General features: G+C 33.7%; 4 protein-coding genes across 4 annotated transcripts in view; 3 read left to right on the top strand and 1 right to left on the bottom strand.

The window, feature by feature from the left end:
- Positions 1 to 1,698, bottom strand: part of LOC110417953 (NAD(P)-binding Rossmann-fold superfamily protein) — a 5,551-nt gene extending 3,853 nt beyond the window's left edge. Inside the window, exons 1-5 of the mRNA XM_021430560.2 lie at positions 1,497 to 1,698; positions 896 to 964; positions 666 to 779; positions 394 to 522; positions 104 to 172 (exon numbers count right to left, since the gene is read on the bottom strand). Of these exons, the coding sequence (XP_021286235.1) occupies positions 104 to 172; positions 394 to 522; positions 666 to 779; positions 896 to 964; positions 1,497 to 1,586 (471 nt within the window). The 5' untranslated portion in view covers positions 1,587 to 1,698. The remainder of the gene's footprint in view (positions 1 to 103; positions 173 to 393; positions 523 to 665; positions 780 to 895; positions 965 to 1,496) is intronic.
- Positions 1,699 to 12,452: 10,754 nt separating this feature from the next.
- LOC110418241 (HCP-like superfamily protein with MYND-type zinc finger) lies at positions 12,453 to 14,166 on the top strand. The gene is made up of 3 exons (XM_021430912.2): positions 12,453 to 12,819; positions 12,924 to 13,086; positions 13,176 to 14,166. The coding sequence occupies exons 1-3, from the start codon at positions 12,668 to 12,670 to the stop codon at positions 13,929 to 13,931; spliced, it is 1,071 nt and encodes a 356-aa protein (XP_021286587.1). The 5' UTR covers positions 12,453 to 12,667; the 3' UTR covers positions 13,932 to 14,166.
- A 4,246-nt stretch (positions 14,167 to 18,412) lies between these two features.
- Positions 18,413 to 22,476, top strand: LOC110417862 (uncharacterized). The gene is made up of 12 exons (XM_021430429.2): positions 18,413 to 18,783; positions 18,896 to 19,024; positions 19,116 to 19,208; positions 19,311 to 19,390; positions 19,733 to 19,846; positions 19,978 to 20,051; positions 20,174 to 20,250; positions 20,372 to 20,455; positions 20,602 to 20,694; positions 20,879 to 20,986; positions 21,073 to 21,144; positions 21,703 to 22,476. Exons 1-12 carry the CDS (start codon positions 18,499 to 18,501, stop codon positions 22,174 to 22,176), a joined length of 1,683 nt encoding a protein of 560 aa, XP_021286104.1. The 5' UTR covers positions 18,413 to 18,498; the 3' UTR covers positions 22,177 to 22,476.
- Positions 22,477 to 23,006: 530 nt separating this feature from the next.
- LOC110418196 (ribonucleoside-diphosphate reductase subunit beta) lies at positions 23,007 to 26,127 on the top strand. Its single transcript, XM_021430854.2, has 5 exons — positions 23,007 to 23,383; positions 23,878 to 24,123; positions 24,677 to 24,758; positions 25,625 to 25,703; positions 25,793 to 26,127. Exons 1-5 carry the CDS (start codon positions 23,027 to 23,029, stop codon positions 25,842 to 25,844), a joined length of 816 nt encoding a protein of 271 aa, XP_021286529.1. The 5' UTR covers positions 23,007 to 23,026; the 3' UTR covers positions 25,845 to 26,127.
- The last annotated feature ends 817 nt before the right edge of the window (positions 26,128 to 26,944 follow it).

Genomic DNA, 26,944 nt, shown 5'->3' with positions numbered 1-26,944 from the left:
TTTTTTTTTTCTGTAAGACTTGAAACATATGATCTACTCGAAAACCCACTCACCATTCACCTTTTGAGTAAAATCAAAGGGTGCATTCATGAAAAATGCTTACCTCAAGCACAACATCAGGATTTATGTCTGACAGGGTCTGAACAGCAGCATCAGTCTTTGTCATACCAACCTTGATAGAAAAAGAATATTTGAAAGTCAACTTATTAAGGCAGAAATCCAAGCTTCTGCTTTATATCAATGCAAAAACTGCAGTTGCAGAGAAAAAAATAGCGACGCTTCAAAAACATTATTTACTTTAAAGAAATACTTGACCTACTGTTTGACAAAAACATGTCATTTTCCAGCCAGAAGTCAAAACGAAATACTATGGAAAAGGGTATGAATACTCACCTGCTCTGGGCGAAAGAATAGCCTATTCATGTTAGCTAACTCCACTTTATCATAATCATACAACAAAAGGCGACCTATGCCACACCTTGTTAGCATCTCAGCTGCAACACTGCCAACACCACCAATACCCTGCAAGTTCAAGAAGATTACCAATGAGAACTGAATCAGGACAATAAGAATTATCAATCTACAGCAAAGTTATGGAACTAATAGCATGTGCTAGGCAAGGCTTTGTTGAAAAGAGATCTAGAAAGCAGGAGACAAATACAGACAACTATGGCAACTGAAAACTCCCGGATCCTTTCATAGTTCTCCACAATACCCATTCTTTGAAGTGCCATAAGCCTACTGTAAGGATTGCTGTCAACCACCTCAGCACTCATATCCTGCCATGAGATTATTTAGACATGCATTAGGATTACAATCACAAACATAACCAGAAGAATGCAGATAAGAAACTAGAAAAATAGAAGGCAAGAACAAAGTACATGAGAACAAAAACCTTGACTTTTGATCGTCGAACAGGTACAGATTTAGCTAGATGAGTAAGATGGTCGACACGCGATTGCAACTGAAAAACATATGAAACAAGTTATAACCAAAGTACAAGGCCTCAAACATGTTAAAAACGTATTTCTCTATCCTTATAACTAAAACATTTGATATTGTCCTTTATTCCAAAATTTAAATCTTTTCCGGTACGTTAAAATAAGTTGCATTTCACAGAAACATTAATTTGTACCATACGCTAACAGAATCTGGTCATCGGCTAAAGGAACATAGATACACTACCAACTTTCACTGGTAGATAATACCATTAAAATAAAAGAAAAAAGACATTCAAATGCAAAAATTACCAAATTAACTCGACAACTTTCTCTTCACGACACAATTAATACATAAAAATACCAAACTAGGCAACTGATAGATCAACAAAAATCAACCCGGAATCCAAATGAATCTCATTTTTCATAATTCAACAAGTACAAAGCACAACAAAGCTAGAAACTTTCTAGATCCCCCAATTGTCTTAAAAGCATCTTATAAACTCGTCTATGTAGTATTAAACATGAATGCAAGTATTCTCAGATTGAAAAGACTACCTTGTCAATTGAAGCACGAAGAGTAGGATCAGATAATGATTGTCTTAAAGACTGGAGATCGTCAAGCATCTCTTTCAATTCCACCTCCATTGTTGCTCTTACTGTGCCTCTCTAAAGACCCAAAACTATGTTTTTGTGTCTGAATCTACGAAAACCTGCAAAACCTCTGTGACACTGCTTCTGCTCCCTTTTTTGCACGCGTTATGGGGTCCTTGTTTCGGCTGTAAGAATCTGATTTCGAAACTTCCTTTGGGCTTTAAGAGAGTCCAAATTATAGGTATATTGGGCTTAGAGAAGAGACCAAACAAAACTTTGGGCTCCAACCATCCAGGATTAGTATTGTCTGGGGATTGGCCCAACAGTTGGGTTTCTGGGTTCAAAAATGTCAAGCTCCAAAATGACCCCAACAAAAACTAGTCCATAATAAACCTGGGATTTATTCGGTTGCCATTTTCATTTTTTATTTTTTACTTTTAAAATATTATTTTAAATGATAAATATTAAAATGAGATTTTTATTTTTAATAAATTATTGAAAGTAAAAAGCAAGTCATAAAGGTTATTTCCAAATTTAACTATAGGAAAAAAATATATACAATTTTCTACTAATATATATGTCCAAAAAATCCATGAATAATGTTTTGGTGAGCCTATCTTTTCTTTTTTTAAAAATGACAATTTTTTTAAAAGTTATTTTCTTGTTTTTATTATTTGGATTATTAAAGATATTTTCTACTGACTTTTTCAACTTGTGGAGTCTTAACTCTTCAATAGATGGAGTAGCCATTGGACCAAAAGGCCAAAAGTTATGTGGGTTCTTTGGCAGACAAGAATTCTTTTGTTTTATATGATGAATATATATGGACAGAAATAGACTTATAACCCTATGCCATATCAACTATGGGTTTTGTTAGAGGTACTAATTCTAGCTGTGCAGGTTACCTGTCTCATTTGGAAACAACACTATAAGAGGAAGTGGGGGCAAAAGACCTGTCATTATATATTCCAAGATATAGTCTGCCCACAAAGACTTTTTGTGTACTTTTTGTAGTTAAATTTGCATTTAATTTAATTTATTTTGATAAAAATGAAAAAGAATATATGACTGCTCCAATCTGAAATGTTTAAAGCTTTGATCCCTCCAATCTCTTTAAGACTTTGGGATTTGCTTGCCCTAACTTCCAATCATAGCTAATGGGGTGAAGATTTTAGTTTGGTTTGGTCTAAATTATGGGTGGCAACCATTACTCCAAATGCAAAGCCCTCTGGTCAAAAAAGTGTAAGATTAGGGAAAGTTGGATTTAGTTGCCAGTGTGAAACTAACGCTCAAAAATGGCAAAAAAAAAAAGGCGGGCCCAAAGAATGGCCCATGTGGAGCCCCATGGATATCTACCACACCAAACTTGATCAAACAATGTGGGCGAGGAATAGATGTGCATCTCCCTTTTATCCCTTTCACCACATTCAACCTTATCTAAATTTACATTCCCTTTTTTATTTTGCAAATCTAAATCAAAAATTCTTTTTTTTTTAATTTTTTATTTTCTCTTAATGGAGCCCACGAATGGTGGGAAAATTCAAATCATATCATTATCCATCACAGCTTGCCCTGTCCATGAAAGCATCGATAATTTCACAAAAAAGAATAATAGAGTTTGATACGCCACCCAACTCCAATACCAAGGGTTGATTAAGGTTAACAGGATTTTGTCAAACCCTACATGTCCATGTTAGTGGCTGTCAACCTCTTTTATTTTATTAATGACAATGAAGAAAAAAAAAACACACTCATTTTTTTAGATTTCGAAATTCATATTTTTTGATTTGATTTTTCGACGATGATATTAATTAACAAGATGTTGCAAATAATTCAAAAAGCATTTCAGTTTCTTATTATATGCCGTGTACTATATATCGTGAGTAATTAATATGGACAAAATAAGATGATAGCCAACCAAAACATTAAAGATGATCTATACGAAATTAATTGGAAGGTGTGGGTCAGGTTTACGTTTTGGTAATATTAACAAATATTGCTTGCTTTGACTTAGTGTTACAAGTCGCTCTATGTCATGATAATATGTACTTTCCATGCAGATGCCAAGGACAAGGATAGTTCTTTCTTTTTCTACTGTGCTTTGCAGATTTAAGAAGATGATGAAGACGAAGAAGAAGAAGAAGAGGAGTTATAGAGGGAAGGGTGATGCTGCTGCTAATAATGATGAACTTGAAAGCTTGGGGGGGTTGCATGTATGGGCCCTTTTGAAAACTTTTAAGAATTGTGGAAGCCAAATCCATATTAAAAAATTGTATTGTGATGAGGGCCCTTTTACTTTTTCAGTAATAGTTACATTAAGCAATGACAATCATTTTATGTATGAAAAGCACCATTCGCCGATGTGGGTGCTGCAAAATTAGTTCGAATGTGCATTTCAAATGACATCTAAAGCTTGAAGCCATCTGTTGTTAGTCCACCTGATAGAAATATCTTGGGATATATGCTTGGAAAAACTTGTCCACAATCTGCCAAATTAAAAGATCATATTGGTTCGAAAGGACCTATCGAGAAAATGAAACAAGAAACGGATAAGCCCGGCGAGCAGAACCATATATTCCTTTCAGGGCCATGCCAACCAATCGATTTCCAAGAACTCAAAAGTTTAAATTATGGGAAAGGCACCAAACAAGTTCTAATTGGATCAGTTCTTGTTCATTTGATAAAACCTTCTTTTCAAATATTATTATTGGCATAGATTTCCTCGTGAATTAAGGAGGGTTCATCGAGGAGAAAAGATCCCACATCTTTATATAGTTAAGGATTTCGTTTATTAAGAGATTTAAGAGTGTACTAGTTCCTCAGTGCAACACATAGTAGCCGCCTCGTACGGAAACAATCCAACATATAAGGTTCTACAATATGGCAATGAAGTCTTTAAATCAGAGAGCCCTAGCTTTAGTGAGTCCGTCTGCAAAGGAGTTGACTTTCGAAAATTCGTGCTTGAAAGAAATCCTTATACGTACGTGTTTAAGATTTCAATATGATTCGGGATTTGTTTCATTCCTTAAGAAACTGTAGAGCAATTTGTGGCCTAAATTAATTTGTATTACTCAAATCGTTTTCGATAATGATAGGATGAGACAAGGCTCAGGGGAGATAAGATAATGAAGAAATGGAGACCATCTTTGATTGCTGTAGTTAAGCTCGACAATGTTAGCATCTTCCACACTTATAGATTTATAGTCAAAAATTGAATTGAAACGTATAAGTAAAAGATGATTTTTCCTCTATAAGATTTTTTTAAAAATAAAATAAAATAAAATTGTAAATATAAACTCCAAAACGAACAATATTTATATCCCATCAATTCTTTGTATTAATAAACTTAATAATTAGGATTAGCTTCTTCACCTTTCAAGTGCATATTTTTTAAACTTGGAAGGCGATGCATGCATCTAGATGGTATTGACAAATAACACCTCAATTCTTTTAAATTGAAACCTGGGAAAAAGGTAATTAGTTCTTAAGTAAGTGATCATGTCACCAACTTCATTGCTTGTAAAATCTTTCTTCTTTTTAATTTGTTTATTGTTGGCCAAGTTTCACCAAAAAATTATTGTTCGCGTGATGCAAACTGTTTTAACGCAAGACGTGTGTGTTTGTGGAGTAGTATAGGATGATATCATCACTAATCTGGTTCAAACAACTCAGACATTCAGGGCCATATTAATTTGGCAAAAGAATTTTCATGCATCAATGTCTAGTTTTGGCAGGCAAGCTAGCTTTTGCGTCGGCACGGCACAGAATCGGGGTGGGGCGGCAGTAAGTGCACCCCTTCCCCTGGTATCAATATAACGCCCAATGATAGCAATCGAAGTGCCCCCTCATGCATTTCTACTTCTGGTAGCGGTATAATTCCCCCTTAAAAAGTGAGCCATGAATGTTTAGCCCCAAACCCATCTCTGGAGCTAACATTTCCATCCTCGTCTCCAGCCGAACAGCAGCCACAGTAAAGCTGTTTTGCTCGATTCGGGGAAACCTTGAACTGTGAGCATTCCCACACCCCCCCATTTGCAAATTATTTCCCCCACCTTTTTCCAAAGCTTGCACGCTTTCTTTTCATTTACACAATTCAAGTTTCATCACCATGTGTGGGCATGCCATTGGCGCTAGCCGTAATTATGTGACTGAAGAGTAATCACCTGCTCAGCTCTCATAACTTTCTTTGCCGGGGGTTGCCACGTTACTCTTACGACTCTTCTTTTCTTTACAAGAACGTAGTTATATTTGTTAATTTTATTATCATTATTTTTTAAAAAATGAATACAAATGTAAAAGATTACGTCTTAATTTGAACCAAATAATAAATTTTTCAATATTTAAATAAAAAAATTGATAAACATCTTAACTTAAAAATAATGAGTCATTAGCCGAGATTATAAAAAAAGTAATTCACATTAATTTTTTTTTTAAAAAAAATAACCTCAACAAACCTAAATTCTAAAAAAAGGTTAGATAAATCCATCATATCAAAATTTAAATGAAAACGAACCGACCCCAAAATAAATTTAGTTGCGTTAAACGGCAACAACTTCAGCATACGTGTCAATATTTGGACTCGGATGAATTCATTCATAGCTGATTAGTGTCTGTCTCTGTATAAATAGTCTGCCATTTGGGAGGTTGATATGATCAATCAAACAGACACAGCACGCAGCACTTTGCACATAAAAATTCAAGTCATTTTCACTCTTTTGGCTAATCAGTTGCGAGGTCAACAAGCGAAGTTATGTGAATTGTGAACTCCTTCTTTGTTGCATTATTGACTAGGTTAGCGGCATTCAGAAACACCCCCCCAAATTGCTAGGCCAGCAATCATGCAGAGATATTGTATATTTTATTAATTCACTAGGGGCATACTGACCGACCAAACCCTCGAAGGGGATGCACCCCGAAATTAACATGTCTGATGACGCAAACCTGTTGCTTGTTGCTTGCTTTGCCCTCTTCAAAATAAAGATTATAAGTAACCAGCATGTTTGTCTCTTTCAGAACAGTGACAACATGGATTGTCATAATGTTCTCCACGTCTGATTTGATATGTCATCTTATTTTATTCGACTTTGAAAAACCTTATTTGCATTCATGCATATGCTTCTACCCATATGGATTTGAGTCTTTATAAAATTTGATGATATTTGAGTAAGGTCAATGGCCGAGGAATAACGGCAACAAATGTATATTCATGTTTATTAATTAATACTAATAATATATAAAGATTTTATGTCTCTAGCTTGAGGATGGCCAAGATTAACACTAAAAGTCCAAAGTTACACGCAATTACATAATTAATATGCAATCACTAGCTTGCAAGAAATTAACATTTTGCATTTGTCTTTATACTTTTTGGTAAGTTGTCATGGAAACAAATGGCTTAATCTTGTTTCTCTGCCTGTACAGTTTTAGGTAACTAGATGGTACCGGAATTACATTTTTATTTTTCACCTTTCATTCATAATATATACAAAAATAATTTTATCTGTCTTGAACTATATAATGAGAAGTAATATATAGTACTTTTTAATCTTATAAATTATCCTTCTTTAATTTGTTTACATGATACTTCTTCTAACTTTCTCCGTCATTTTTTTTCTCAAACGTTTAAATTTGTTGTAAATAATTTGAAAGAATGATAATTTTTTTTATATCCAATTGTGTGAACTTTTCTGAAATTGGTTTATTAAAATTGGATTTAAGCTACAAATTGATTTAAATCTTTGGATTAAAAGACTGATATTTCCCTTAAAATTGAACCTTGTAAGAAATGTCTCGATAGGTGTTTAAATTTGTGCTTGTTAATGGCCATCTGGAAAATTAAAGAGGACCGACAAGGTTTAACAATTGAGATCAGAAAAAGGAGAGTGTCGGTGGGAAGAGGGATTCAATCGTATGGGTCTATGGGACCGAGAGAGAGAGTATTTAAAAACAGTGTGGTTTAAAGAGGAGAGGCATGTAGCATTGCTACTTTAGAATTAAGTTCTTTTTATAAGTCTTGGAGTTTTTTTTTTTTACATAATGTTTGCAAAAAATTTAAATTATTTAAAAAAATTCCAATAATTTTCACATTATTTTTTTAATATGCTTTCATTTTAATTCAAATAAGTTTTTATTACTAATAGTTGACTAATTACCATTAATCAGCATATCAATTATTATTTTATATCCATATAGCATTGATATAAAATGTGAAAAATATCATATAACCATATTATTATACTATATTAATATGTCACATCACCTCAATTACGATATGTCATCATATCACATCATTATCAATTATGACATATTACCGTGTTACGTCAATACTATGCAGTGTAAAATAACAAATGAAATTTTTACTAACTCAATCATTAATTATAAGAGTTTATTTAACTCAAAGTAAAAGTATAAAAACTTATTTAGCTTAAAATAAAAAGACAAAGATTTAATTAATCGTAATAAAGATATACATATTTAGTGAAATTTTTTAAAAAATTAAAAAAAATTAGATGTTATGAATATTTTTGTGAATATCTATTTATATTATCTACATCTAGATTTGATGTAAATTAGATTGGATTAGAATTTAATCCATAAAATCCCTAAGTGATATCTTACTCTTGTAAATTCAATTTAAATAAGGGGTTATTAGCCTATAAATAAGCCCATTCACTTTATTTGTAAATACATTTAGAAATAAAATATTTTTGCTCCCTCTAAATACTTTCTTTCTCTTATATTTATCTTATAGTTGTTATTTCATATTTATTTCATAACACATTATTAGCACGATTCTCTGATTTCTCAAGTTTTAGAATTATTATGTTTCCATCATCTTCAAGCTTTAAAAAGATTTCAATGATTGGGTTTTGATTTCTGATTTTAGAAAATCAGGTAAGTGACTTGATATCTCTTTAATATTTTTATTTTTAAAAATCAACCTTAATATGAATTGTACTATCTTGTTGTATATATTATATTTTATATTTTGATTGAAAAGTGAATTTGCCATTGTATAGTTATTAATGAAAATTTATGAATGTTTGTTCATTGAAGTTATTGCGACAAGTGAGCTACTAATACACTAATTATAAATCCGTCCATTCCCTGAAGGGAATGTGACAAGTGAACTACTAATAAAACAATTATAAATTTGTTCATTCCTTGAAGTGAATGCAACATTATTTAATAAATATGATTATAATTATGAATCCATCTATTTCATGAAGTGATTGCAATATCATTTAATAATTATAATGGCTATAATAACTTACACTATTACTATTTTAATTATAATTTTACCACCTTAAGTGAATGAATCATTTTATCATCAGAACTTAAGAATAATTTTATTGCTAAAAGTGGATAGATAATTTTCCATCAAACATGGATAGATGTCTTAACTCATTAAAAAAATAGATAATCCACTAGAAGTGGATAACTCATCATATATAGAGGTATGACTATTTCATAGTATTTTGTAAAACAAATTATAGTGTTACTTCTTCTAACCATGCAAAAATTTTAATAATTTATAAGCGAGTGGTGAAAATTTTAGCAATTCATAAGCAAGTAGTGAACATGTTTGGTTAAGATCTGTAACTCAACATATTCGAGAAACGTGTGGTTTGTCAATCAAAAAAGAAGTTTCAACAACATTATATGAGGATAATACTGTTTGCATAGTTAAAGGAAAGAGACATTAAAGGTGATAAAATTCTTTTTCACTCATAATCTTCAAGAAAATGGTGAAATTAGTGTTCAACAAATTTAGTCAAGTGCCCTTCTTATTACAATATTTGAAAAGTTGGTATAAAAGATTGGAATGTATCATTTTAAATATCTCTATAATTAAAATACGTATTATACCTTTTTTCCTTTATCAAGGTTTTTCTCATTGTGTTTTTGTTGATAAGGTTTTTAATGAGGTAGTATTTCAAAAGCATATTTTTAAAAAAATTACGTACTCTTTTTTATCCACTCGGATTTTTTTCCGATAAGGTTTTTTCTTAGTAAAGTTTTAACCAGGCATATTCGATATTCAATGGGGAGTATTATGAATATTTTTATGAATATTCATTTATATTATCTAGATTTGATATATTAGATTAGATTAAAATTTAATTCATTTAATCTTTAAGTGTTATTAGCCTATAAATAAACCCTTTCACTTTATTTGTAAATACATACTGAAATAAGATCTTCTTACTCTCTCTAAACACTTTCTTTCCCTCTAAATATATTCTTTTATATTTTTCTTATAATTGTTATGTCATATTTATTTCATAACATTAGATATTATATCTTCTTTTATTAATTTTTCTCTAATATAAGAGAGATTACGACTTTCTGTTTCAATCTCACTGTACCTTTACCTTTATTACTTAAGTTAAGTTCAAATGACTTAATAAAATTTAATTCTATGTAGAATTAAGTTTTTTTTATAAGTGATGTAGAATTAATTTTTTTACAAGTCTCAACGATTGAGCCTTCTTTTCTTCTTAGTGATTTTTTTATTTATAAAAAAGAATATTACTTGAATTTGAAATTTTTATCTCAAATTTACTTTATTCTTATTTTTTTAAAAAAATTACTTTATTCTTATCTATTGAGTTAAGTCCTATTAATTTAATAAATTCTAATTCTATATATAATTAAATTCCAATAAAAATGGAGGAACTAAAATGACTCTTACAAAAAGCATAATAACATAGGTTAAGAAATCTTGTTTAATTAAAAATTAATTATCATTGAATTTTGTTAAGGGTGAGGAAGAAAAAACTAAAATATATAATTGAAAATATAAGTAAAAAATAAAAACATTTGTTAAACTAATTTTTATTATTTCTACTTTCTTATATGCCATAACAAGTACCAACCCATCACATATAATTTAATAGAGGCAGAAAATTCACAAATTTTTATTTAGTGGTCTCAGACCCATGATATCATATCATATCATATAGCCTACAGCATTGTATGAACAAAAGCTATGTCACACCTAATCTTCTTTGTTGACCAAAAACATGAACAAGCCGACTCTAACCTTAGCTCTTTTCTCAATTCAGGAGAGCCTCCAAAGCTTCTCTTTCAATTTCAGCCACCCATGAGAAATCACCTTAATACCATAAAGTAAACATGCAATCGATGCATTGCTTAGGTAGCAGTCATCTTTTTAACACGTACACACTTTATTTCAAATATCCTATTATCTTTCCTGAACCCAAGATTAACAACTTGCATCATTAATTTTTAATTTTACAAATCAATTTATTCTTTCCAAACTGAGATTTTAAAGGAAAAGAAAAGCAAAAAAGAAGAATTAATGATTACAATTTTACAAGTTCGAGCATGAGGCGTTGAGGCCTCGAAGGCCACTGTGTCAGGTGCTAGCGCAGTAATCATTCTCTACCAAACCATAGGATTCATCTCTTTTTGGTGGTAATGAAAGGGATTTGTGTTCCACCAACTCCACATCTTCAGACCTTATCCGAAACCCCAACGTTTTTCAGTTTTAAAAATTTCCCTTCATATCTGATTCTAAGAGGTGGGGGCAAAACATCTGTTTGAATACCATTATTTTAATGTCCCCACACTGAAAAACATCGGAGCTTTAACGTGAGTTGCAAAACTCTTTTCGCTCTTATCAACTTGTGCTCCAACTTGGACTATGAGCAGAGGCTGATACGATAACGAAGTACAAACATTGATATACGGAGAAGAAGATTCTAATATTTTGCTCACAAGGCAATGAAAATGTGTCTCGGTGTTCCTAACCAAACTTGCAAGTTAGAGATTATTAGTAATTCTTTTGTTGTTTTGACTCTGGTTCATCTAGATTAGGCCAGGGATTGAAGATTGAATTTGATAACACTTTCTTTATGGTTACTCTACGAAACCCAATTTTAATTATCTTTAGTCATGAGGTTAATTGATAGTATAAGTTGAAATAGAGATATTTAAATTTGACCAAAAAAAAAGGAGTCTGGTCTTCTTAGATAAAGACAACAAAAACAAACAGTATAAAGCAAAGCTAAAACTTTCATTATTTTGTAGTTTAATCTAGTTCCCATCATATGAATAATATGCTTTAATCAAAGTCTTTGCTTCAAAGCTTTGTCATAAGTAAACTAATAAAGATCAAATGGTTATGTGAACCAAGTTTAAAGAGATCATTCCGACTTCTTGCCAACCTTTTAAAATTGATGAGTTTTTCAATAGAAAATCATGCCGCTGATTTCTATTTATTATGTTTCTGTGTTTCTTCAAAAAAAAAAAAAAGCCAGAATGTTAGGACAGTTGCAACCTTAGCACGTAGAGATTTATTATTATTATTATTTTTCATAACTACACTAAATCGAGAGGCAAAAGCATAAGTTAAAGAAAATTAAATTTCACATTGCATGACTTTTCTGTGTGCTAACAAAACCTTGGTGTCGTTAAAGCTGCCTTTGAATCAGTCTCACACCAATTATGACAACTAGCCATTAAGGAATTAATAGAGTAATTTATGACACAAAGATTTCAAGAATCCCTAGTTTCTACATCTAAACTAGATTTCCCAAAGAGGCACATTGACAGAAGAAAAACACTAGGGGATAAAAGATACTCTGCCCTGTTCCTAAAACTGGACAAATCCCATTCCCTTCCCTTCCCTTGCCTTCCAACATCCCAAGATCTTGATTTGGTAATCTCTTGTCATTTTGCTCAACTAAATGCACTGATTGTGCTGCCTTTAACTCTGGGGCCCCTTTGACCAGCGACCTTCCCATACTAAAATTCACTTGATTACGAGAAGATCGGTAAACTATGGAAATTTTACACACACTCACACGAAAGAGGGGTAAATCCGGAAAAATGCGACCTATATATTTTTTTTAATTAATTATACTCCTAACTTCGACCCAACAGTTACTTGTAACCAATCTGCCTCTCTCTCTCTCCCTTCCCCTCCCTGTATATATAACTTGTCCTTGGATTTTGCTGGTTGAAAAGAAAGCGAATGAAAAGAACAAAACACGAACTTCATATAAGTACGAAGATGAGAAGATGAGAAGGTAAGTTGTAATTGCGTTACAGCCTCTTCTCGTTCTCTTGTTCGAAAGAAAAAAAAGGAAAAAAAAAGAAACTGAAGAATGTTGCAGAGGAAAAAGCAGAGAACTTCTCGTAAAATCACCGACAAATCTGATCTCTTCGATGGAGTACCTGACGATCTCGTTGTTTCCATCCTTTGCAAGCTCAGTTCTTCCGTTTCTCGCCCTACTGACTTCGTCAACATTCTCTTAACGTACGTTAAATTTTCCTTCTTCTGAGGCTTCTCACTTCTTTGTTATTTTCAGTTTTGGGGTGTTAGGGTAGTTATAATGGAAAACTCCAAATTTTATTCGACAGATGCAAAAGATTAAACCGTTTAGGCCTTCACCCGCTCGTCTTATCGAAAGCTGGTCCAAAAGCGTTGGCCGTGAAAGCCCAGAACTGGTCCGATTCCGCTCACCGTTTTCTTAAACACTGCGTTAGCGCCGGTAACATTGAAGCTTGTTACACTCTCGGCATGGTACGCACAAATTATTATTCTCTATTTTCATTTTCAATTTGTCGTTTTTAATAAAATTTACTTTGGAATTAACGTAGCTGCCGTTACAGATCCGATTTTACTGTTTACAAAACCGAGGGAGCGGGGCGTCGTTAATGGCCAAAGCAGCAATGAAGTCACACGCGCCGGCTCTCTACTCGCTTGCAGTCATCCAATTCAACGGAAGCGGTGGCTCGAAAAATAACAAGGATCTGCGAGCCGGAGTAGCTTTATGCGCACGAGCCGCTTTCCTCGGCCACGTGGACGCGCTCCGTGAGCTTGGCCATTGCCTGCAAGACGGTTACGGCGTGCGCCAAAACATAACCGAAGGACGCCGGCTACTCATCCAAGCCAACGCGCGGGAACTCGCGTCGTCTTTAAACACCATAGTCAAACGACAACTAAAGCAACAGCACCAACGTCGTCTAAACTATCAACATTATGCTTACATGACGGGTTCGGGATGTCCGTTATTAAGTGATTTCGGGTGCAATGTGCCGGTACCGGAGGGGCACCCGGTGAACGTGTTCTTAAAAGAGTGGTTCGAGTTAGGGGTAGGTGAGTTAGGTCAGGGGCTAAGGCTTTGCTCCCATAGAGGCTGCGGAAGGCCTGAGACGAGGGCTCATGAGTTTAGGAGGTGCTCAGTTTGTGGCACCGTGAATTATTGCTCTCGTGGATGCCAAGCGCTTGATTGGAAGTTGAGACACAAGGTGGAATGTGGACCGATGGAGAGGTGGCAGGAGGAAGGCGGTAATGGGAATGGCGGCGACGGCGGTGCTGGAGGAATGGAGGAGGTTGGGGAAGCTGAAGACCTAGCTATTGGATGATAGAGGGTAAAATCGTAAATGCAAAATGGGTATTTGTTTTTAGCTTCTTAATGTCTGGGATGTTTTCATTTTATGTACATATAGAGAAAGGTTTTGGGGACTTCAATTGTGTATCAATTGTAAGAAAGAAAAGAAATTGGCGGGATAAGTTCTTTCAAGAACATTTTTTTACTACTGTGATTATTTGCTTTGCGGATGCCTAAGCATAGAGGAAAAAGGCTTTATTCGCTTGAGAAAAGGAATGGTGAGCACCATTTCTAGAGAGAATCTAGAGTTTCTAAAACCCAGCAAATAAGAAATTTTCTAACGTTGTATACCAAAAAAAAACGGCACAATCTGGAAGAATCTGAACAATTAGCTGTAAAATTTACGTTGTCGAAGGCGGGCTGCACAAGATGCTGATCGTAGGAAAGAGAGGGACAAGGCGGTGTAACGAAGGGGCCCGAAGTCGTTTGAGGTTTGAACTTTGCAGGGTGCGAGTGAACAAACCATGGGGGGATGGTGAGGGGTCCCAGTAACGTATGACTTTGTTGGAGTAATCAAAAGGATTCTTGACGGCAACTGTTTCTAAACGTCGACAGCTTTTACTTTTTCTCGGTGGGAAATCAACGGGACAAATTTAGGTACAGTGACAAAGATATTTCCCATTAAACTAAAAATAATAATAATACGAAGAAAAATGATTTGATCAGCAAAATCTCTCCACTTGGAATTTGGATAGCTCCCGAAAACTCTCTTACTACTTAAAAGAAAAAAACACACAGGGCAGGCATGATTTCGCTAACTTCCTCTAGATGGTGCCACGGCAGGGAGCACTAAAAATATAAATGCATGGAGTAAGCCTATCCATGCAGGCAGCAGACAGCCTAAGCAGATGTCATTTTACCAGGTATTATTATATTTACAGTGTTTATATTTTAGTAACAAGTCTCCCCGCGCATGGTCTTGAAGAATTGGTTCCAACTGCTCCAATCCATATCAAACGCGGTTACAAATTACTAGAAGTTACAGAACAGACCAAGTCTCTCCCTTGCTTTCTGGATGCATGGCCCAGCTAGCTTTGTTCGTAGTATCTCACCTACATAAATTTTGCATCAAGTTTTCAACTTATTATTTCCACCTATGACGACCCCAAATGGGATTTTTAGAGTTTGTCAAACATTCAAGCCTGGTTTGATTTTAGTCCATTGACTAAATTAATTTAAGTTTATATAAAACTAGTATTATTGTTTTATCATTTGACCCTTACTATTTCTGGGTAGTTTGGTGAAAGAGTAAAATTTATGTTCTTTGTAATGTTTGATATTTGATTCAAATTATAATTAAGAATCAATTTAGATTTTGACGAAATTCTCGAAATCAATTTGGATTTCAATGAAATTCTATTTATTTGGTGATTAAGTTTATTTAAAAGATAAATAAACTTAATGAGTAGCAGCTTTTAATGAGTGGGAATTCTTGGTGATCAAGTAGTGGAGCTCTATAACTCTTTAGAACTTATGAGAGAGGTGTAATTTCTAAGTGAGACATTGGGTTTTTGTAAAGATCTCACAAAGTTGTAGGGTTGTGAGAAAAAGTAAAAGAAACACTGGAGCTCCATGGAAACCGAGTTTGTTTTGAGACTTAAGTATTTGTTTTTATTGTTTTGTACTTTTTGTAATTTCTATTCTCATTTGCAAATGTAAGCAACGAGTGTCGAACCAAATTAAATGTGAACTTCTATGTGCTTTTTTGTGTGTTGATCTCGATATTGAATACATTTCTAGTTGAAAATCATGACAGAAGACATCAAAGCTATAGTTGAGGAATTATCATGATAAGACCGTGGAGCACAGGTAGTGATGTAGAAATGATGGTTTGGGAGATTTGTGGCTGCAGATTGTGTTTGGGAGATCGAAGAAATGCAAGAGGAGATTTGTCGCAACAAGGTCTCAATTACAAATGGTATTAGATGCAAATCTTTAGTTAATGAAAATAAGAGTGAGTAAAATTAAACCGGATTAATGATCTCATTGAATTGAATGTAATTTGGGTAAAACGGTTTGGTTCGATTGATCTATTGAATCTATTGATTCAAAAAATTTGATCCAATTGATTTATTTAGTTGATTATCAATTCTAAAACTTTTGAATCAAATCGATTAAAATAGCAAATTAACATTATATATTTATATATTTTAAATTTATATAAAATATATATTTTCTTATTATTAAGTTGATAATGTGAGATAGTTGATTATCTTGTATTAGATGGTAATTTTATTATCTTTGTTATATTGAATTTTGAATGTTAAAACTTAGAAGTTAAAACTCTTAAATGTTAATTTGATGAATTTAGGAATGACATAATTAAATAAGTGAAAGGACAAATATTATGTTTTTTTTATGATAAAATACCCTTACCTCTCTAACTTTTAATCATAATTTTATATAAATTTATTAATTTTCAAAATAAACAATCCTCCCCAAAAGTATTTTCCGTTGGATATATAAATCCAGCCATCGTTAATATTTCTGTTAGTTTGATTATATAACAATATTGAAAAGATAATTTACCTTTTATCAATTTAAAAATTATCACATTATATAAACTATATTTTTTTAAAAAAAAATTCTTCTAAAAAAAGTATCCATATCTTGGTAGATATAGCCGGAGAGGAGCACAGATCTTGAGAGCACCAGATTTAGTGCTTCTTAAGGAATTCGGTCAAATCTGAGTTAGATCTAGTAGCCGATCGGCCTAAAAAAATAAAAAAAAATACATTTTAGACATTTCAATTTAAATATTAATATTGTTTAGTTATTTGGGGCGAAATATTAAATTAGTGGATTCATATATAATTATAATTAAAAGTTAGGGGTAATAGAGTATTTTATTTTTTAAAATTTTATTTATATTATTTGAATATTTTATGATTATGGATAAAATTATGAATTTTAATATTGTAATTTACATAAATAAAAGTGACAAAATTTTGATTTTTGGATCCAAAATCGAACCGATCAAACTTATTCGAAGTTTGGTTGGTTTGATTCTTTTTTAAGCTTGGTCAATTTTCTAAAATGTTTGATCCATTAGCAAACTGATCGAATCGACCAATTGTTCACTTTTAAATAGATCAGAACACATCAAATACCTTAAAAGATTTAATTTCTCATTATCGTCGAGGTATTACCACTTTTCTTATGACATTATACTCTTACCCATGATAAGTGGTAAATAATTTTTATATGGTTGGACATGTCAAAAAAATATATGCAGTGTAATATTGGTATGCTAAGAAAATCACATATGATAATATGGTCTTGACGAGAAAAAGAGTGTGGCAATTTCATCTGTGGGAGATTGGTAAAAGAAAGAAAAGATCTTGATGGTGCAGCTAATATAGTTTCGCCACAAGTGAAAAGCAATTGTTGCTGAGAGACGTTAGATAGGGGATCCTCTCCAAAATCAACAAGGGTGAGTTGGCTTGGTATCTACACATGGTTATTGGTCATGTTGTGTGAATAAGGTGGAGTCAGGATTAACTCGTATATGTGTAATCGAGAACTTGTTAATAAGTAAAATTCTAATTTATTACATATTTGACTCAAATTTTAATTAGAAATTAATTCAGATTCTCGTAGAATTTTATAGATTGAGAATTATTTGATGACTAAATTCATAATTTAAAGAGTAAATGTGCTTGCGCAAGTGTTTTTTTGTATTCCTATCATCCGTGGTCCCTAAAGTGTTTTTTTATACTTTTTTTTTTTTAAATATGAATTGATGGTTTCCTTTAATAATCTGATGACAAAATTGAAGGCTTGTGGGCAAGTGATTAAAGGTGAAAGGGCTTGATGGGGTTTTTCTTGCCTTTACTTTTCGATTATTTGATAGAGCATGAAAAGCAAGTAAAGGTATTCATGATGAAGAGTGACAACATTGAAAGAGTTTGGCTGGACAATAATTTATTGTATTGTGGAGATTACAATCAAGCTTTTTGTGATTCATGCAATGTTTGATGAATGATTGTGGGATGATTTTAATTATTTAGTATGATAAATGATTGTTGGATAGTTACATGGTTTATACGTAGGATGAATATTGGGATGCTTTTATTATGCAGTATGAATATTTGTAGGATACTTTTATTATATAGTATTTATGAGAAGTTTTGATTGTAATATGGGATGAATGTTTGTAATATGCTTTTCAATTAAAAGATTTTCATTCAACCATTTATTTAAATGTCATAAAATATTTTCCTCAATTTATTCAAATAACAAAAAAGAAAATTTTTTGGGTAAAATATATTTCAAAAAAATTATCTTTTTAATAAATTAATTAATGTTTACGAAACAGATCCAAAAAGAAGAAGCCCAAAGGATTAGGCCCAAATAACTCTCATGGGTCAGCCAGCCCATTAAGCAATGAGAATTTCCTCCCTCCATTTTTAGGGTTTAAGAGAACCGCCAAGGCCGAAGCGGTTACTGGCCAACGATCCTTCTCCTTTTTCCCTTCTCGTTCTCTCTCGAAGTGTAAAGGCTATATCGGCGACGAAAACGGGGGGGAAAAAAAAATCGAGATGTCTAAAGTAGAGAAGAAACTAGAAGACGCACCAAACGAAGCTGCGGAATATGAAGAAGAGGATGAAGATCTTTCGTGGTCATCCGACTCTGAAATCGGCGAGGCATTGGACTATTTGGACTCCAAGGACGACGACGCGTCCGTCGACGGTGCTTTCTCGCTCAATTCGAGGCGGCCCAACGCTCACGGTGGGCTGCACTCACGGCCCAACTCATCCGCTCTTCAGCCTCTCTCTAACCGTAACCAGAAGTTCTCTAATCATATTCGAGCTTCCCCTTTAGAGGTAAATTATATTGCTATCACTTTCTTTATAGCATATTCATTTAAATTTCTTGTTTTTGTTTCACTTTTTCTTTTTTGAAAATTTGATTTAGTTTGTGAATTGAGTGGTGTAGGAGTGGGAAGGGAGGTTAAATGTTGGAATGTCGAATTCCGTTACAACTGCAATTCGTGAAAGTGTTCGAGAAATGGCCATTGGTAAAATTAAAACTACCGAGAAAGCAGATCGTGCTACTGTTGAGCAGGTGAACAACTTAGAATTGATTGCTTTCAAACATTTGATGACCCTTTTTCTTACTTTTGGAAGATGGAGCTCATGATGGTGTTATTCTGCAGGCTATTGATCCGAGAACTCGAATGGTTCTGTTTAAAATGCTGAACCGAGGCGTGTTTCATGATATCAATGGCTGCATATCAACTGGCAAAGAGGTATACAATGTGGTCTTATACTTAGATGTTAATTATGTTTTCTTTAGTTTTAAAATCATATTCTGATGAAATCATGTGATCTTTAATTTGTTCTTTGTACAGGCAAATGTATATCATGCAACAAAATCTGATTGTCGGGAACTAGCAATCAAAGTTTACAAGACTTCTGTTTTGGTTTTCAAGTAAGTCAGATACTGATTAGTGATTGAAATGTATATCTCTTTCTCTTTTGGAGTCCTAACATTATAGAACATTGACTCTTTTAATGTGTTAATGGTTAGTGATGAATGCATGAGATGAGGAGCGGATGTAAGTGAATTGTTGCATTTCTCTTTATGATGTTGTTCTAGATGAGTGTACCCAATTCTTTTATAGATGTAGGCATACAATTTTGGTGGTTTAGCTTACTATTTTTGTGAGACCTGCTGCATTGTTTTAATTTCACAAAATTAAGTTCCATCTTTTCATGCAAAAGATTATGTACGTTAATAACATAATTGATCTGTTTCTAACAATAACTTCAGGGATCGAGATCGATATGTACAAGGTGATTATCGATTCAGATATGGATATTGTAAGCACAATCCTAGAAAAATGGTGAAGACGTGGGCTGAGAAAGAAATGAGGAATCTTATGAGGTAAAACCAAATCTTAATGTTTTTGAGGGAACGTGACCATCATTTCTGTGATCATAAGCACATGATTGACTTATATGAGCGTCATTTTGCTTGCTTTTCATGAGTGAAAATATGTTTGTTTTGAGTTGCAGGCTTAAGGCTGCAGGAATTAGGTGTCCAACTCCATTGCTTTTGAGACTTCATGTTCTGGTCATGGAATTCATAGGTACTGTGGGTGTTTATCATTATGGCTTTTCTTCTTCCAGTTATCAGAATAATTGTCAGTGGTTTTATTTATTAATATGCTGATTTTCCATGGGTTTTTTCTGATAAAACTTCGTGTTACAGGAAAAGCTGGTTGGGCTGCGCCTCGTCTTAAAGATGCTTCATTATCTTTAGACAAGTTACGTGAATGTTATGTAGAGGTGTGTCCTTATGTTAAGCATCTATCAAATTATCTCAAGCTAGTCAAAAGGGTTTAAGTTATATCGCATATTTTTCTTTTTCTCTTGTCTATTTGCTTTAGCTTCACAGGCTCTTTTTCAGATGATACTTGCAATGCGGACATTATATCAAAAGTGCAAACTAGTGCATGGGGATCTCAGTGAATATAACATACTTTACTTTGAGGTGATGACTATTTTTTTCAATCCCTTGCAATTGATAATACATTTTTCTTTGTGCCCTCTTGAAGGTTTCAAACAAAACTAGAGGCAAAGAGGAAAAAGGGATCTCTAAGTTAGTTTTGGGCTTATTTGAACTCTTCCACTTTTCAGGGTCACTTGTACATAATTGATGTCTCTCAAGCAGTTGATCTTGACCATCCACATGCCCTGGATTTCTTACGTGAAGATTGTGTTCATGTTTCCGTATGTTTTCTTTTCCTTATTTCTTTTGTTATTTAGGCACCTTTCCCCACATCCCCACCCCTATCTCCTTGAATAGGAAAAAATATTATATTTTTCTTGTTAAATATTTATTTGGATAAGAGAAAAAGGTGACCTTGACTAACGGTATGAACGTAAGAGTTAATCAAACATCATCTTCATGCAGGATTTCTTTAAGAAACATGGTGTAGCTGTCATGAAAATACGAGAATTATTTGATTTCATAGTGGATCCAACTATTACAGATGACTCTGTGGATAGTTATTTGGAAGAGGTTTGTCCTTTATTTTTGGTTCAGATTTTCCTTATAAATTCAGAGAGGTGTCTGTTGTCACCGTTTCATCTAATATCTCATTTCAGGTTCAGCAAAAGATTTTGGCAAGAGGAGATATGTCTGTGGAGGATGAAATTGCGGACTCTGTGTTTGTACAGGTTTGTTGATTGACAATATACCAAATCATGCTGTGTTTTTGTAGTGTCTCTGAGTTCCTTTCTCCTTCTCTTGAGCAAGGGAACTAGATTTATGTCATCCTATTTGTGCTAAGTGGGCAACTGGGTAAGTGCTGTGAGGACATGCTTCCATAAATTGCCAGCCTTTTTGAACTTCTGGCAAGAGATGTCCTATGATCAGTTCCAAAATGACTGCATCAAGTATCTGCACAACCAATGTCAGGTGTAGAAAGTCTCTCCTGTTTGCTTAGGCATATCGTGAATTTACTGTGTTCGTTTTGCAAGAAAATCATTAGAGATCAAGATTTTGTCTCTCTAAGGAGTCTGATAAATGTTCTAATTTGATATTGGGTACATATCGAAAATCATAATATTATTCTGCTCGCAAATTGTTTGGTATAACAGATTTTGAAAATTTTAGGTGTATCATTAGTTTGAAAGTGAAATGTATCAACCTTACAACCTGATATGTATGCTAGGTTGGATCAACCTTCTTGGGTTTTATATTAACTAGGTGATTATTTGTTTCCTTTTTTTCAGTCATATATTCCAAAGGCACTGGATCATGTCAAGAATGCTGAGGAAGATGTAATACGAATAACAAGTGGCAAGGACACTGGAGACTTATATTATAAGACTATTACAGGACTAAAGGAGGCTCTCCCAAAAGTTCATTCTTCACTAGCGGAGCTGCAGCAACAGGATGCTAACACAAGACCTTTAGAAGGGTCCTCCGTTGATCCAGCTGGCCGTTCTAATTCTCAGGAGAGTGAGTCTGAAGCTGACTCTGCATCTGGTTCTGAAACAGGTGGGGATGAAGAGAACTTGAGTGGCTCAGAAGAGGAGGGTCCCTCACCTGACAATGTGGTGCAGGCTCCTGTTGATAAGAGAGCTGCTAGAAAAGAGAATAAAAAGAAAGTCAAAGAGGAGAAGAGGGAGGCTCGAAAGACCAAAGTGCCAAAAGCTGTAAAGAAAAGAAAGAAGAAATTGGCCAAAGCACACAAGACCAGGTAGTCTTCCCGAAAGCTTAAAACTTGGGCGAAGCTAAGGACAAAGTTATTGCAGAAGGCACACTATGGAAGTCATTACATAGCAGGTATTAATGTGAGACAAATTTTGCAGCGTCACTACTTTTAATTTCTATTACATTACATTAATATAATGAGTAATAGGATAGGGAAAAATGCTGACATCTGAGCAAAGTGCTCCTGTATTTATTTTGTTCACTAGGCTCCGCATGGTTTCTATCAGGTGACTCATTGTCTGTAACTGATCATAGAATTTTGAAAGTAGAAATCTTTTATTTATTACGAATTAAGACTCTTGATTTTGACCAAAAAGGCGAAAAGTTCCAAGCAAAATAATGGCTCAATTCAACGGCCCAAATATTCCATTGACTATATAATCAATCGTGTGTTCCTTAGAGCTCCTTAGAGCATGACTATGGGTTTTTTTATGTTCTGTTTAATTTTACTAAAATAATGTCATATGGTATACACTATCTACATAATTAAATTAAAGTAAATTAAAGTTAAAGGTAAAGTAACAATATCAATGACAACGAGTGAGATATTTAATGATTATTACTTGAATTTGATTAAAAGATATCTTAAGTTTAATCAAATTGAGTGATACAAGATATTCATTGTAAAATTATTATTTGATTTTATTATTTAAATTAAATTATAAAATATTTTAATCGGATTGAGTAATACAAAATTTCAATTTAAAAATGACTATTCGAATTCCATTATAATATATTTCATTTAAAAGGTACAATTGAAAGGGAATTTAACCTATTTCGTAATAACAAAAAGAAATATGGAAAAAGGTGTATGAAACGTAGCCGTTTCAATCTAATTCAATGACGGCAGAAAACCGCAAGGAACAGCTCCAAGTCCAACTCAGGTACAAGTTTGCGGCACCCGACGAGATGTCGAACTCAGCAGCGCAAACCCTAGACGACGAATCTAGACCGTCCGATCAAAGCCCTCACAATCAGCTCCGCGAAGACCAACAGGCTCAAGAATGGGAGACCCTGGCTCGTGCCTGGGTGAGCGCATTCCCAGAAGCGAAAGCCGTAAACGTGAGCCAAGTCGAAGTCTGGATCGACTCCAACTTCGGCTCCTTACCAGCTGACCTCCAATCCATGCCACGATCTGAGCTCATCGACAGACTCCTTTCCATCCAAAATTACTTGAGATTTCCCTCCCAGTCCCAGGTGTACTTTTAGTTTCAATCCTTTTAGCATTTATTACAGTGGATTCTTTTTTGGTAACAACTATTCAGTGTTAAATATGCGGATGTGATAGCCTGGTTGCAGTATTAATTGCGTGGATATTATTTCCATATATATTAAAACTTAGCATGATCCTAGACTCGTAGTCATTGATAAAAAAGAAAAGATGAAAAAGGTAATGTTTGTCAAATAGAGAGATCAAAGCATGAGACGAGAATCAATGCATGTATGAGAAAAGAAAAGCTTGTTTTCTTTTATTTTCTTGATTTAGGGATTTATTTAAATTACTTATTACTTATTTGTATCCTGTGAGGCTGAATAAGATTGGGAAAAGGATGCAGTGAATTGAATATTGTCTTTATGGAATCCATTTTGCATTGTATGGGATTTTGTTCCTTTTATATTGGTTTATTCTGTTGATACTGAAGTTTTATGTCCTTAGTCCTAAATTCGTTTCCCTTCATCTCATCTGGCAGGAAAAAGAACCAAGTCGGCCTGATCTTCCACCGGCTCGGTTTCAGCGCACTGATCAGTGGATACCGGTCTATTCATGGTTAGAATCTTTGGATACAGATGAAGTGGTCAAATCTAAAGATATTTCAGATTGGTTAAATGAGAACCCACAAGTCAAGGACCAATTATGCTCTAGACATTCTCGGTACCATTTGATGCACTACATAAAAAAGTGCCATTTAAAGATAATAAAGAGGAGGGAAAAGAAGGTAATGGCTATTCTTCCATTTTCTTCTCACTTGCAAGTAGAAACTGTAGTTTCTGCAGTTGGCATTTGATGGATGTTTGGCCTTTTAGTGTCAGATATGCTAATGTTTAGTTGATAGAAGTGCCCTAGTAAAAATGTTTGCCTTTGATTTTAGGGTTTATATTTGATGCACTGTTAGTGTATAGATTCTATACACTATCACTTAATCATAGATTGTCACCTCAAAAATGTGTAAAGGTAAAAGTTCAAAAGTTTTTCAAACTAAATATTTTTAAAATTATAAATATTTATTTTTAGGGTTCCCAACTTTTAAATATATTTATTAACGAGGTGACAACATTTGGTTTGCTAATAATGTATAAAATCTATACACTGATAGTATATCGAATATAAATATTTTATTTTACTTATGATATTTATGGCCTTAAAGAGTAAAGACTCATTTCATATCATCGAACTTGGAAGAATAAGCTATTTCATCACCAAATGTGTTAATTTACAAATTTCTAGTGAATACTTCACTGCTTTCGTATTAATTGCTTTTTCTTGAACAGGTTGGTTTGCAGCCCTCTAATAAAGAAACTGCTTTGAAAGCTCAGAAGGATGTAGCGGCAAAACAACCTGCACCAGTGCTAAGTATGTCTAATTTTCTGTTAGTTTTTATGATTTTTAGGGTAGGTTTGGATGTTCAACACCAATGGAGTGATTCTTTGCTTTCCAGGGAGGAAAGTTGATATGAAACATAATCATTGTAGACTTGTACACCTCCATACATCCACGCACCCACCAGTCACAACTCTGTGCTAATGATGGCAATTTGCTTAAGTTGATGTCCATAAAATGAAGGAATTAATTTAACTCAAATGCTAATGCATTATAAATGTTTAACATAAGAACTAAATTTTAGTGGGATGTTCTAGTGTGCTTCAATGGCTCTATTTTGGACACCAACTTGCAACTTTAAGGTTTTTGTGGTTATCTTGTTAGTTTCCCACTGTTCACAGATTGAATTTGTCTTTCTCTGCAATGATGGGGCTTAATGGTCATGTGGATGCTTAGTTACTAAGTTATGGGGAAACTCATTTTTCTCCTCCTTGTTGCTATCTCTTTGTTCATGAAATGCACTATTTTGAAGGTTTTGTTTGCTTGTTTGTTGCTTTTACCCTTGCTTTTTACTTTGTGCTTTCTCAAATTTCCCTATAAAGTAAATTAGAACCATGTTTGATGAAAATGGGCAAACAGCTAGAAATCAATACCAGTTCAGGCTAATCTTCAGCATGTAATAGGATTTGTTTGCACTATCCATCTCATTATTATTTCTCTCTTTTCATAATGTTTCCTTCCTGTTGTTAGATATGAGAACCTTATGTCCATTTTCCTAATCCCAGAGATGTTGGGATATTGGAAATTTCCTTTTTGTTCAACAATTTTTTCCAATGCTACTTTAGTACTTGCTTTTGTTTGTTACTTCTGTGTAATTCTCTTTTTTCCATGTTATCCAGGCAATCCTTTGAACAATTTACCTAAAGATAGTGACCTCTACTTGGCAAAACGAAATGAAGCTTTACGCAAATATGAGATGTGAGTCATTTTTATTGATTTTTCCATTTTTAGTTGAATCTTATGATCTTTTTGCAATCTGTCCTATAATTGTTGCATTGAAATTTCAGCTTATTGGAGTTGGAGAAGAAGCTTTCCCCCATGTTCTCAAGGAAGAAATGAAGGGAATCTCAGAAAGTGAAATCAACCCTTTTAGAAGTAGAACTACTCCACACAGTACTGATAACTATTTCTTTTTCACTGATCTGTATCCATTTTGTAAATGACTAGGAAATGTTGATTTTCATTCATGTATTTATATGCAATTATTACAGCTCAGGAATCTTATGCAATGATCTTTGCACCACAATTGTTCAAGCTTTACTTCATTACTTGCAATGAAAGCACAATCCCTTACCCTTGCTGATCAAAATGTAGCAAAACTTACTGGTATTTTTCTAATACACTGACACGTTTGCGTCTGATTCAAGTTAACATGCATTTCGAGTGTGAATTTCTGGACAGGATGGTGTTTATTGGCTTATCATTTCTTTTTATAGAATAAGATGAGCAGTATCCGGTGAGATTCTAGGTTGCTTCACCACTCACTTTCTGAATATGAACATGGCTTGAATTGTTGTTTGTGGTAAGGTGGTGATGGTTTTCCCCTTTTCTGAACTATCCCTTCCCATCACATGATTCAATTTTAACCCGAAATTCTATAGTGAAAACTAAAATTTGCAGGAACGTTATGGGACAATCACCTCTTTTCTCTATTATTAAGTGTAAAGATTGCATGAAGAAAGCATGTTTTGATCTCAACCTACTCTCATCATACTGATCTAAGGCTAATAAACCAAAGAAACTAATGAAAGGGATAGCTTATAATGACTAATGGCGATCATTGTGGAGGCCGGCATCAACGAATCATGTGGCTTGTGAGTAGCATCTGGTTAGTTTTTCTCAGGTTTTCCCGCAATGACCAACTTGATTTAGGCCAAGGAATGAAGTCGAATTAAAATTGTTTAATTCTCCTGATAAGTTTACAGAGCACTCTGTTTAAAATTTATTTATTTGGAGTAGAAAAATGTGTTCAATTATTTTAGTATTCCCGCAGTTCATGACAGTAGTGGTCTTTTGATATTCATCTACTTTAGTCTAATCTAGATTATGTCATTTGAGTATATAGTCAGAGGTTTATACATTTTTAGTACTCCTATTTTGACCATTGGGATCCACCCCAATCTATGCATTGTCATCATCAAAATACCCAGGATTCAGTG

The sequence above is a fragment of the Theobroma umbraticum genome, unplaced genomic scaffold, assembly GCF_002168275.2.
Source record: "Theobroma umbraticum cultivar Fairchild unplaced genomic scaffold, ASM216827v3 scaffold_50.0, whole genome shotgun sequence".
Lineage (NCBI taxonomy): Eukaryota > Viridiplantae > Streptophyta > Magnoliopsida > Malvales > Malvaceae > Theobroma > Theobroma umbraticum.
This window is presented reverse-complemented; position numbering and strand designations above follow the sequence as displayed.